The 10,724-nt window shown below is 38.1% G+C and overlaps 2 protein-coding genes across 2 annotated transcripts; one reads left to right on the top strand and one right to left on the bottom strand.

The window, feature by feature from the left end:
* The first annotated feature begins 4,962 nt into the window (after positions 1-4,962).
* LOC149959044 (uncharacterized) lies at positions 4,963-6,868 on the top strand. Its single transcript, XM_090167322.1, has 3 exons — positions 4,963-5,323; positions 5,703-5,984; positions 6,060-6,868. The coding sequence occupies exons 1-3, from the start codon at positions 4,963-4,965 to the stop codon at positions 6,866-6,868; spliced, it is 1,452 nt and encodes a 483-aa protein (XP_090023448.1).
* A 2,457-nt stretch (positions 6,869-9,325) lies between these two features.
* LOC149959045 (uncharacterized) lies at positions 9,326-9,757 on the bottom strand. Its single transcript, XM_090167323.1, has one exon. The coding sequence runs from the start codon at positions 9,755-9,757 to the stop codon at positions 9,326-9,328; it is 432 nt and encodes a 143-aa protein (XP_090023449.1).
* Between the last annotated feature and the right edge of the window lie 967 nt (positions 9,758-10,724).

Raw genomic sequence — 10,724 nt, forward strand, 5'->3', positions numbered from 1 at the left:
CTCTTTTAAACTCGTCTTGTGTTCGGAGATAGGTGCTTTGCCCAAAATTGCAGAGGTCACGCGGGCAGTTTTACAAAATTTTGCATAGGAGCGTGGCCATGTAAAAAGTTTTAGCAATTATTAATAACGCAACTTCGACAGTGATCCAACAATATTGAAAATATATTTAATTAAACGCCGGTTTAAAAAAAAACAAATTCCTAGGACAACTTGGCAAGTGGTTTTAAGAATATCCGTTCTTATACGCTAAAGCTTTTAAAAAGCTATTTGCGTTATAAATTGTTTATAATAATTATTACCACAATTTTAAACCAGCCTTTAATTAAATATATGTTGTTGGATCGCTGTCGAAGTTGCGTTATTAATAATCGCTTGATGCATTTTAGGTGTTTCCTAGTTTCGACGAAAGTTTGTAAACGCGATAACTTCTCAACCGTTGGTTGTAGAGGGATAATTTTTCCACTTTCTAAATATGAACCGACCATTGTGAATTCAAAAACGCGTGAGTCAGAGCCGTAGAACCAATATTTAAAGTTGTCAAAAATGAGTTTTGACGGTTGCCGCCAAACTATTAATTTTTGGCGGACGAAACCGATAAATAACGAAAGATATTGGAAAATAAATAATAGTTGCATTTGGTTTCATCGATCTATTATAGTTTTCTAGCAAATTAAAAAGAGGGCAAAAATTTCACCTGCCGAAGACTTTTTAAAAAAAGTGTACAAAAAGTTGGTGTTTTTTATTAAACAAGAAAAAGTAGGTTTTAGGGTCTACAAAATGTCGAATTTATGCCAACTGAATTTCTGAAAGCTTTTTTTTTGCACTTCTGATTCGTTTAAAATGTGGGTCCGTTTTAGTATTTAAAGTGCCACCGCTTTGTTTGAAAAACATAATCTCTACGTAATCCGGTAAAAAAGTATGAACAGCGGTCCAGGATGGTTGAGTTATACTACGGTAATGGTCATGGAAACGCACGTTTATCAAGTCGGTTGTTTCAAATGTTATATCCTGACAGTCAACCAAATCACCCCACTATGCTCCGAGCTGTTGCTGACTTCGAAGGAGACGGCAATGTGAATCCCAGATTCCGCGGACCTGGGCGTCATAACACTAATATGGAAGACACAGTCATGGCCTACTTTGTCGCTTACCCTCGAGCAAGTATAAGAATGGCATGCTCCGATTTGGACTTGTCAAAATATTATGTCTGGAGTGTCCTTAACCACCTTAAATTTCACCCATTTCGTGCCACGCTCCACCAAGCACTTCACGATGTTATTCAGCGCCTTAGGTTGGATTTCGGTAACTGGTTCAGTACCATGGCGGATGCCAACGAAGATTTCCTCCGTTTGATCCTGGCGTCCGGCGAGTGCTCCTTTGGAAGGGACGGCCCATATAACTGCCAGAATAACCATATGTGGAGCGATGTAAATCCGAACCGGGGATTTCCACATTACAATCAAGTACAATTTCGTTTAAACGTCTGAGCAGGTCTACTAGGAGATCGCGTCATTGGGCCATTTCTTCTTCCGAATAGGCTTAATGGGGTGAGCTACTTGGCTTTTCTACAAAATGAAGTAGCAGAAGCATTGGAAGATAACTGTTTCTCGGGCGAAAGAAAGACCATGTCGAGATAAATGTAAAATAATGTGCGATGAAGTCGCGCTTAGATATTAATTAACCCTCAAAGCTGCCCCTCATGACCGAAACAACCCTCACCGACTGCCTAGATGACCTACATGCAGGACATTCCGACCGGAAGAGCATAAGCCGAACAGTAAGGAATTCGGGAAGCGTAATGCCCTCAACACCCTCGAATCACCTGTTGATCACCCAATATCTAGACCTTCCGAGGGAAGAAAACCAGATGACCGAGACCAATTCCCTCGCCCAACCAGACGTAAACTGCTTGAAAGAAAGCAGGGATGCCAGGTTATAAAACGACAACCAGCCAAAATAAAACTTCAATAAGCCCAAAAACCACCAATTTTTATTCTTGAAAAGCAGCCCAAAAAACTAACCGCGAAATTTTTAAATGGTTTTAATTTCAAAGTTAAAGACACATATAATACCAACAAAGTAGTCACAATTTCTTTAAAAAAAATCGTTACGCTCCTTAGACGCCAGAGTCGAAGTGGCAGGAGTCTTACTAGATATCAGAACTTTTGCCCGCAATGTGGAAACTCTGCAAGACACTCTCGACACTACCTATATATATACACAGACGGTGGTTTGTGTTTGTAATACAACTGGCGTAGAATTAAGCGATAATAAAGCCAGAAATATGGTTTACAGTTTCATCGAGTGACCTTAAATGCCTTATAGCGGGTGGTTGGGTTATATTGCAAAGGAGGGTGGTGGCCAGCCACAGTGGCGCCGCCAGCCGTAATCGAGGTAAGCGGTCGCTTACTTGAAATTTCAAGGGGGCCCAATTTTGTCGAGAAGGGCCTAATTTAAAAAATGAATATTTCATAAAAATTATTTAGTTTTAACCCTTTACCGACATCATAATATCGCTGGCAGATCTGAATATCTTTTTTTCCCTCGTGCCGTTAGTGACCGTCATTTTCTCCCCACTTCAAAGGGCATTCTCCCTGCTGTCAATTTTGACAGTGTTTGCAATACCGGGTTTAATCCTTCGACACCGACGCTTACAGGTGGGGAGAGTGAGCTGACCGTCAATTTATCAAAAGGGGGTTATGAGTTCTTAGAAACCCCTCTCCCCTACATTCCTTTCACCAATTAATACTTCTCCATCGCGACTTCCCGCCATGGAGCTGGAGTGGAGTAGTAACTTATTACTACCATTTATAGAAGCTCCATGACCCCCTCCTAATGTTTGTAATGGGCAGTTCTGAGCAACTCCGTATTGAAAGTTATGTAGAAATATGCTTATCGTTGAGTGGAAAATTTCTGAGAAAACCTTGATCTGGTTGGTAAAAAGAAATCTCCAATTCACTCATTGTCCAGAAAGAAAACTTTATAGTCGGCATTTCAAATACTCTCTTTTTTAGTGTTTTTTTTTAAACGTAAAATTCCGTTAAGTATATTTTAAAAGAAAAATGAACGGGGAAATTAAGAAAAAATATGCATCGGGCGCCCAAAAACGTGAAAAATTTAAGAAAAATCAGGCACTTGTTGAGAACCAGAAACGAGCGATGAAAAGTTTTTTATGCCATTCTGCGTCATCGGAAGAGCATTCGTCTACCGTTGGGCAATCCGCCGGTTCCACCGCCGAATCTCAGTTGCAAGTAGTAGAAAGTGTGGCAGTCTCCAGTAACGACAATCTAACTCAAACTATGGATAAACCCAATATGACGACATCAAATACCAGGACAAAAGAGCTCTTGGACATAAGCGTAGACAAGGATTGTTTCCCTGTTCGGCCCATAGAAATCTTATAACATAGAAGGATTCCGTATAAGTACATAATGGGCCAATTACATTTTCGGAGGTTTCGTCATTATCAGCTAATCACGATTCAAAGAGTGACTACGGCAACGACTCGTTGCCATCTAGTTTGAGTTACTGAAAATAATAATTCGATTTTAGTTTACGTCACCTTAAGAACACGCATTTGATTGGCCCATGTCAATTGAGTCACGGCCCCCTGCACGCACTCACGTGAGCGCGTGCAGGGAGCCGTGATCGAGTTTAATGTAGTTTTTAAACATGGACTGTTTCTTTACTCGTAAAGATTTTTCTCTTATATGCAAACGTTTTGTATAACTATTGCGTTGTTTGTTGTTATCATGGCTCCTCGATTGTTCATTTCCACATGTAGAAAACGATATGCGGTGGACGGTAATGTGTCTTTTTACAGGTAAAAGTTTGGGTTTCCTGAAGCCTCGGGGCAATTTGAAATGTTAACAAACGGCGGGCTTCCAAATTGATGATTTGGTAAAAGTTACTTCAGGAAGTTCAGTGAGCCTAGTGGAATAACAACCCAGGACTATAATTGTTGTCCAGCGACGAGATGTCCTAGATCCAATTACTGCAATATCCGTTTTTTTAAAAACACTTTATTTAACATGGTAAATATCGGTCTTCGTTGAGTACTATCCCTTATGTTGTTTAACAGGGGAATGTTGAATTTAAGCAGAGTGCGAGACATTTATCTTAGCTAAGCTTCTAAGAGAAAAAGCATATTATTAAATAGAAGGTAAAGTTTGGAAAAATAAGACAATTATCAGTATGATTGTTGCTGTTTAATTCCATGACTGTCGTCAATTCGTCATAAGTGTCATTCTTTAGTGTAATGTATTTTTTCTGGGATATAATTACTCTTTCATAAGGTTTTTGTTTATCTAAGTTTCTACAAACATAATAATAAATATAATTTACTTTCTTTGAATGTGAAATAACCTTTAAATACAAAGGATAATACTAAGGACCTTCAGTCACGGCTTCTCCCAAAACTGCCATTGACATTGCCTGCTATTTTAAAAGTTAGGCCTAGGCTTAAATATTTTCAAAGCGAACCAAAACGAAATGTTATTTATCTTCCTCACAATGGCATTTAAATATTCCTTATAATAAGTAAATACGAAAACAAAACTAAAAGTTCAAAAAATCTTAACACTTTCATTAAATAAAAATCCAAAAACGTTGAAGTGGTTCATGTGAAAAACTCCAGCAAAAACCTATGGGAATTCTGCAAGCTTGGATCGGATGGATCCTGTAAAAATCCTCTGAGCTTCTACTATTTTTAACCGCCATGCTATGGCGCTAACGGCTTGCCGTAGTCAATTAATGGCCGCTGATTGGCTGAAGCTTAAGCAAAGACTATATAATCATTAGTCGTTGCTACAAAATGTCTGGGCGTCAGGTTCTCCCGTAGACTGCAGCATTCTAGGTAGGAGTATAAGATTTCTATGGCTCGGCCCGTTTTTTCGGCGTACCCAAAAACGTTGAAAAAACGGAGAAAATAGAAGTTTCAGTACTTTTTGGTATAAGTATGATATGTTAGAATACTCCGTAAAATTTGACAAAGTATATTGCTTTTGCTGCAGTCATTTTTCAAGTTCTCCAGATACAGCGCTAGTTTCTGGGTTTTGTGATTGGGGAAATTTAAGCAAAGTTATGAAAGAGCACTTTACTTCTGAAAAATCTGCACACCGAGAAGCGCGTGGAAAATATCTAGACTACGTTCACGCCAAAAACAAGGGTTCAGTTGTCTGCAATATCGACAAACAACACCGAGACGATGTAACTAGGAACAGAGAAGTTTTGGAAACTCACGTCGAAGTCGTTCTTCTTTGCGCCCAACAAGATATAGCACTTCGAGGTCACAGAAATGACAGTGACAATGAAAACAACAGAGGTAACTTTTTTGAAATTCTTGATTTTCTAAAGAGGAAGTGCCCGGAATTTAAATCGAATACGGAGAAGATGCCAAACAACGCTAAATACACACAGCTCAATACAGAACGAACTAATTGGCGTCAGTGGAAAACTAATTCAGAAAATGATAGTAAATGAGATAAGCAACTCTGGCGGATATTATAGTGTTATAGCGGACGATTCAAAAGATAACGGTGGAATAGAACAATTAAGTGTTTGTGTGCGATATCCTTTCCAAGGAAAGGTAAAAGAACGCTTTTTAGGATTTTTGGATTTACACGTTTTCAACGCCGAAGCTATTACGTCAGGAATAATTAAAATTTTATCAGAAAGTGGGTTAAGTATTACTAATTGTATAGCACAGAGCTACGACGGTGCCAGTGTGATGTCGGGAAATGCTAATGGGGTGAATATTCGTATGGAGGAATCTGTTGGTGGTTTTTGTCCATACGTGCATTGCTATGCCCATCGCCTTAATTTAGTTCTCATAGATTCCTGCTCAAATATACAGCAGATGAGAGAATTGCTCGGTTTACTTCAAGCAATTTATAATTTTCAAAGCAATTCCGTACTACGAAGCGAGTATTTCCCAGAATCCCAAAAAGAACTTGGTTACAAAGATATACTTAAAATTCCGCAAAGTTGCCAGACTCGATGGTCCAGCAAGAAAAAAGGGTTACACTATTTTAGAAACCGAATTGACGCGGTGTTATAAGGTTTAGAAAATATTGTAGAAAACGGAAATCCTGAAGAGTCCGCTGAGTGTAGAGGCTATATTAGTCAGCTAAGAAATTTCGACAATTTGTTATTATTGCTAATAATTTTAGACGAAGTTCTTGAGAGAACTAACGTTTTATCTCAGTTCCTTCAAAATCCCAACTTAGTTTATTCGCGAGCAGTAGACATGTGTGAAGCCACTGTCACTGGGATAATTGACACGATAAATGATGAACAATTTGTAGAAATTTGGAAAGAAGCTTCAACTTTGGCTGGAAAAATATCGCTTATAGTACCAGATCCGCAGAGTATGCCAACGCGTTCTCTAAAGAGAAAGAGAGCTAGTAGTAAGACACTACCAGATAGTATAGTGTACAGCACTTTAGGTAGAAGGTCAGAAGATGCTTTAACAATAACGGAAAAATTTAAAAAAAAGTACGAAATTTTGGATAAATTTCACTATGAGCTAAGAAGAAGGTTGACAAATAACGCTAGTTTATATAATTTACTATCGGCATCTGACCCTCAAAATGCAAATTTTTTAAACGTTGAAGATGTAACTTCATTTTGCAAGGTTTTACAAAGAATTGAATATGATATGACTTCTTTAAAATCGCAACTTATTTTGGCTAAAACTCTTGTTAAGAAACATGCATTTGCTTCTCTTGAAGATTGCTACAAATATTTGCTTGAAACAAAAGATAAATTTCTATGTCTTCTGAGATACTTCGATATAGTGCTATGCATTCCGGTATCGAGCGCTTCTTGCGAACGAACTTTTAGTGCACTAAATCAAATTAAATGTTAGTCCCGAACGACAATGACGGAAAATAGATTATCAAACCTAGCAGTACTGTCAATAAATAGAGAATTCTGTAACATTTTAAAAGAAAATCCCATTACCGTTGTAGAAGAATTTGAAAAAACGCATTGTAGAAGGTTGACATTTATGTATTTAATTTGAATAAAAACAAATAAAGGGCATACATTTTAATAACGTCAAATATGTTAAGAATTTATTTTAAAATTAAATTCTTATTAATGGGGGTAGACTCCTGAATCCCCCTTGTAAGGGGCCCATTTCTAAACTTTCTATTAAAGTTTTTACGCTTCAATGATAATAGCAGCTTCCACACAAGATGAAAATGAATTAAGACGGAGTCAACATTTTAAAACGATAAATCAAGTTTATTTAAGATGAATCAATACGAACTGAAGCAAGGTAACATTTTGCATGGCTGTTTTTATACTGAATATGTAACCATTAAAAAACATGGAAGAATAAAACGTTATCGGTGCGACAAAATAGAATATTCTTTAAAAAAATATTTACACAAGAAAAAGATTTTTTACCTCTCCGAGTGGACAAAGTCCCCTAGGAGGGGTTATACAACGACCGTGTCTGTCTGTGGGTCTGTGGGTGGGTCTGTGTGTGGGTCTGTGGGTGGGTCTGTCTGTCAGGACTGCGAACGCGTTCGCATTTTCGGTGCAAAGTGTAATCACTGCGTACGCAGTTTCTCAAAGGGTTGGCAAAACCACCGTGTGACGGTGAGCGTTAACGAATGCATTTGCGGTTTGGTTTGGATGGTGTTTTTTCGCTCACCGTCGTGACGGTTTGGTGTATTACGTTTTTGTAATGTTTATGCGTAGGTTGTGAGTGTTGAATTTGTTGTGTTTGTGTTCTGATGGTTGTGCATGTTGAGTCTGTTGTGTTTATATGGGCGTTTTCTCTCCAACTTCTTCTTAATGACTTTGGGACGGACCGAGTGCTGAGTGTAATGCTACCTCTCAACGTCCAATGGCAGGGTTTCCACCAGTTGTACACGGTATTCGTCTTAGTATCAATTTGCGATCGCATCGGGCGGGATTTGAACCCGAGACCTCCTGATTGACAGGCGGACGTTCTACCACAGAACCACCGACACTTGTTAAGCCTTATTGAAAATTAGACCTTCAGCTTTATCGGAAGCGTATTTAATATAGTACGAAATTTTGGTTTAATTGAAATAGAATTGAAATTGAAATTATTGCATCGAAGAAATTCTAATTTAGCGTTTCTCTATTGATTAAAAACAAATGCGCCACCCAGGTTTCGAACCCAGACCATTCGGCTTGGCAGTCGAGCGCTCTACCACAGAACCACCGATAGCTGCTTAGATTCACTGAAATTAAGACAGGCATCGTAAGCATAATAGGTAATAAAGTCTTTTTTTATTAATGAATTTATGAAGGCCTAATCTGGTATTTTTTAAAGGTTAAATCTTGTTTTAGCGCAGTCAGCCGAGATTAGAGGGTTAAAGGGTAGACCCTGTGGGTGGTCCACTTTCTTAACGACCTATATATAGTTCTGTTAATTCAAAGGAGATAATTTAACGTTAATTGCTTTAAGAGGTGGCGGTTAGTCAAGTGGCTCTCTGTGCTTTGTTGATGGTAAGGTTTTTGCTTCTTGTAAATACATTTGGTGTGGATATTTGGATATCTACGATTTCTAACGCAGTCAATGATTTCTTGGGTGTGCGAGTCATTATATGATATTGGAAATTGGACGGCATTGGTCTTTTTCATGTGGTATGCGTCACAACGTCAACAGGAAGTGAACGAGTCGTCCACTACCAGATATCTACGGTATCTTCATCAAGGGCGAGTGTTGAAATAAAATGAGCGTTAAAGATGCGGCAAGTATTTCGTAAGCGAGTAATTCCAAAAAGCCTCTGTAGATATTTCTTTCATTAAAATTTGCTTCGTATTATATTTAACTGATAAACTTGTTCTGTTAAAGGGTTTAATTCAATTGTGCATTGTTATAGTACGTCTAACTTACTGTTGTAACTACTTAACTTATGATATTCTGAATAAATTAAAATTGGTCGTTTCGTCTCAATTATTTTAATTATAATTAAAATTTTATACCGGGCGGGATAGAAATGGGTTAATATTTTTAACAAATAACTCTAAATTGCGGAGATATATCTTTAAGGGTTATCTCGAGAAATTAATACCACTAGGGACAATTCTACCGAGGAGAGGTATATTTTGGCTTGCCAACTTGTTTTGTTTACACATCGCATATCTTTATCGCTTCCAATTTTCTTCATCACTCACCCTCGATGAAGATATCGTTGTACGCAAAAAGATTCAACATCTGACGTAGGCGTATGAAGACTGTGGCAGGTAATGGCTTGGTTAGGATGTCTGCCAGTTGATTCTCGCTAGACACGTACGTTACGTCGATCTGACCGTTCTGAACAAGCTCCCAACAGTAAAATTACCGGATACTTATATGTTTTGTGCGACGGTGGAACTCCGGATTCTTGATCAATTTAATTGCTCCGGCGTTGTCGACCCGCAGAACTGGAACCTCGTTGAATTGTTTTAACCCAAGGCTTCCTTTGATATTCTCGATCCAGACAACATCTTTAGCGGCTTCTGTGGCAGCTACTAGCTCCGCCTCAGTCGTTGAAAGAGCGACTGATACTTGCTTTCTGCTATCCCAACTCACAGGCGTTTTTCCAATGAAGCAGATGATCCCCGAAGTAGAGCGTCTCGTTTTTTCACAACTTCCATGATCAGCATCAGAGTATGGAATTGTAGTCATCGTATTGTTCGATGGAAACAGCAGCCCCAGGGTCGTTGTACCTCTTAGGTAACGGAAGATTCTCTTTACAGAATTCCAATCTGCTATTGTCAGACTTTCCATCGCTTGTGAAGCACGATTGACTGCATACTCAATATCAGGCCGGGTGCCGAGAGCTGCATATCTGAGACTTCCAATAAAGCTCTGACACTGTGCGCGGTCTAGCCAAATTACGTAGGTGTGACGTCATATTCTCAATATGAAAACGAGCCTTGGAGGGCAAACAGGGTTTTGGCGGCATATAGAGCTTACAATAAACTTAATTATTTTCTTATTAATTTCGTGAAATTATCTATTTAACATGTTAAAATAATTAAGTTTTGCGCTTTTTACGATACGCGGAAATCGAGACGGCAATAAGGTATATTTTTATCGCTTTCCATCATTAAACGAAAATAATAAGAACCAAGGCATAGTAAAACTCAAAAATAAGGAGGCAAAGGTGGATTCAAGCTTTATAAAGGAAAGAACCAAGTAAAGACAAAATTAAAAGTGTAATATGTTATCTTCATTTCATCACAGGTGAGTTTATATGTTTCTTTTAAAATTTAAGTAAATAATGGTAAATTAACAAATATTTGTTTCAGGAGCCCCTGCCAAATTGTTAGACCAAGATAACAGAGATTGGATCCCAAGTTTAAATTTGGGTTACAAATCTCAAAATTCCAATAAACATTTAAAGATTATGGATAGAAGAGAAAGATTACTGCGAAGATTAGAAATTACTAAATCAAAGACAAACACCCATGATACGCCTAAAGAGCCAAAAGACACCCTTATGGTTTCGAAAGAAGAGGTGGTTCTTGAAGATATCGTTTCTTGACCTGAACACGAAGAGTCTTCGTCTATTGGTGCATTCAAGTTTGTCCTAACATTCAAGATGCTTCAACTCAATCGGATTTGTGTGAAAAAGATATAGTCAAAATTGAATAAGAAATCTTTAGAAACCAAAACTTAATTGCAAAAAACTACCGCGAAACTCAAAGCTACAGCAATTACGGAAGAAAACTTTCTAGATTAATTGAAAGTG

The sequence above is a fragment of the Leiobunum rupestre genome, chromosome 2, assembly GCF_980474605.1.
Source record: "Leiobunum rupestre chromosome 2, qqLeiRupe1.1.hap1, whole genome shotgun sequence".
In the NCBI taxonomy this organism is placed as follows: domain Eukaryota; kingdom Metazoa; phylum Arthropoda; class Arachnida; order Opiliones; family Sclerosomatidae; genus Leiobunum; species Leiobunum rupestre.

What these genes read in the sequence shown, in the direction of transcription:
- LOC149959045 (XM_090167323.1), bottom strand. Translation starts at nt 9,757, where the DNA reads ATGGAAAGTCTGACAATAGCAGATTGGAATTCTGTAAAGAGAATCTTC.
- LOC149959044 (XM_090167322.1), top strand. Translation starts at nt 4,963, where the DNA reads ATGTTAGAATACTCCGTAAAATTTGACAAAGTATATTGCTTTTGCTGC. An exon ending in TGACAATGAAAACAACAGAG is followed by an intron (nt 5,324 to 5,702) that starts GTAACTTTTTTG and finishes CTAATTGTATAG; the next exon opens with CACAGAGCTACGACGGTGCC. An exon ending in TATACTTAAAATTCCGCAAA is followed by an intron (nt 5,985 to 6,059) that starts GTTGCCAGACTC and finishes CGGTGTTATAAG; the next exon opens with GTTTAGAAAATATTGTAGAA.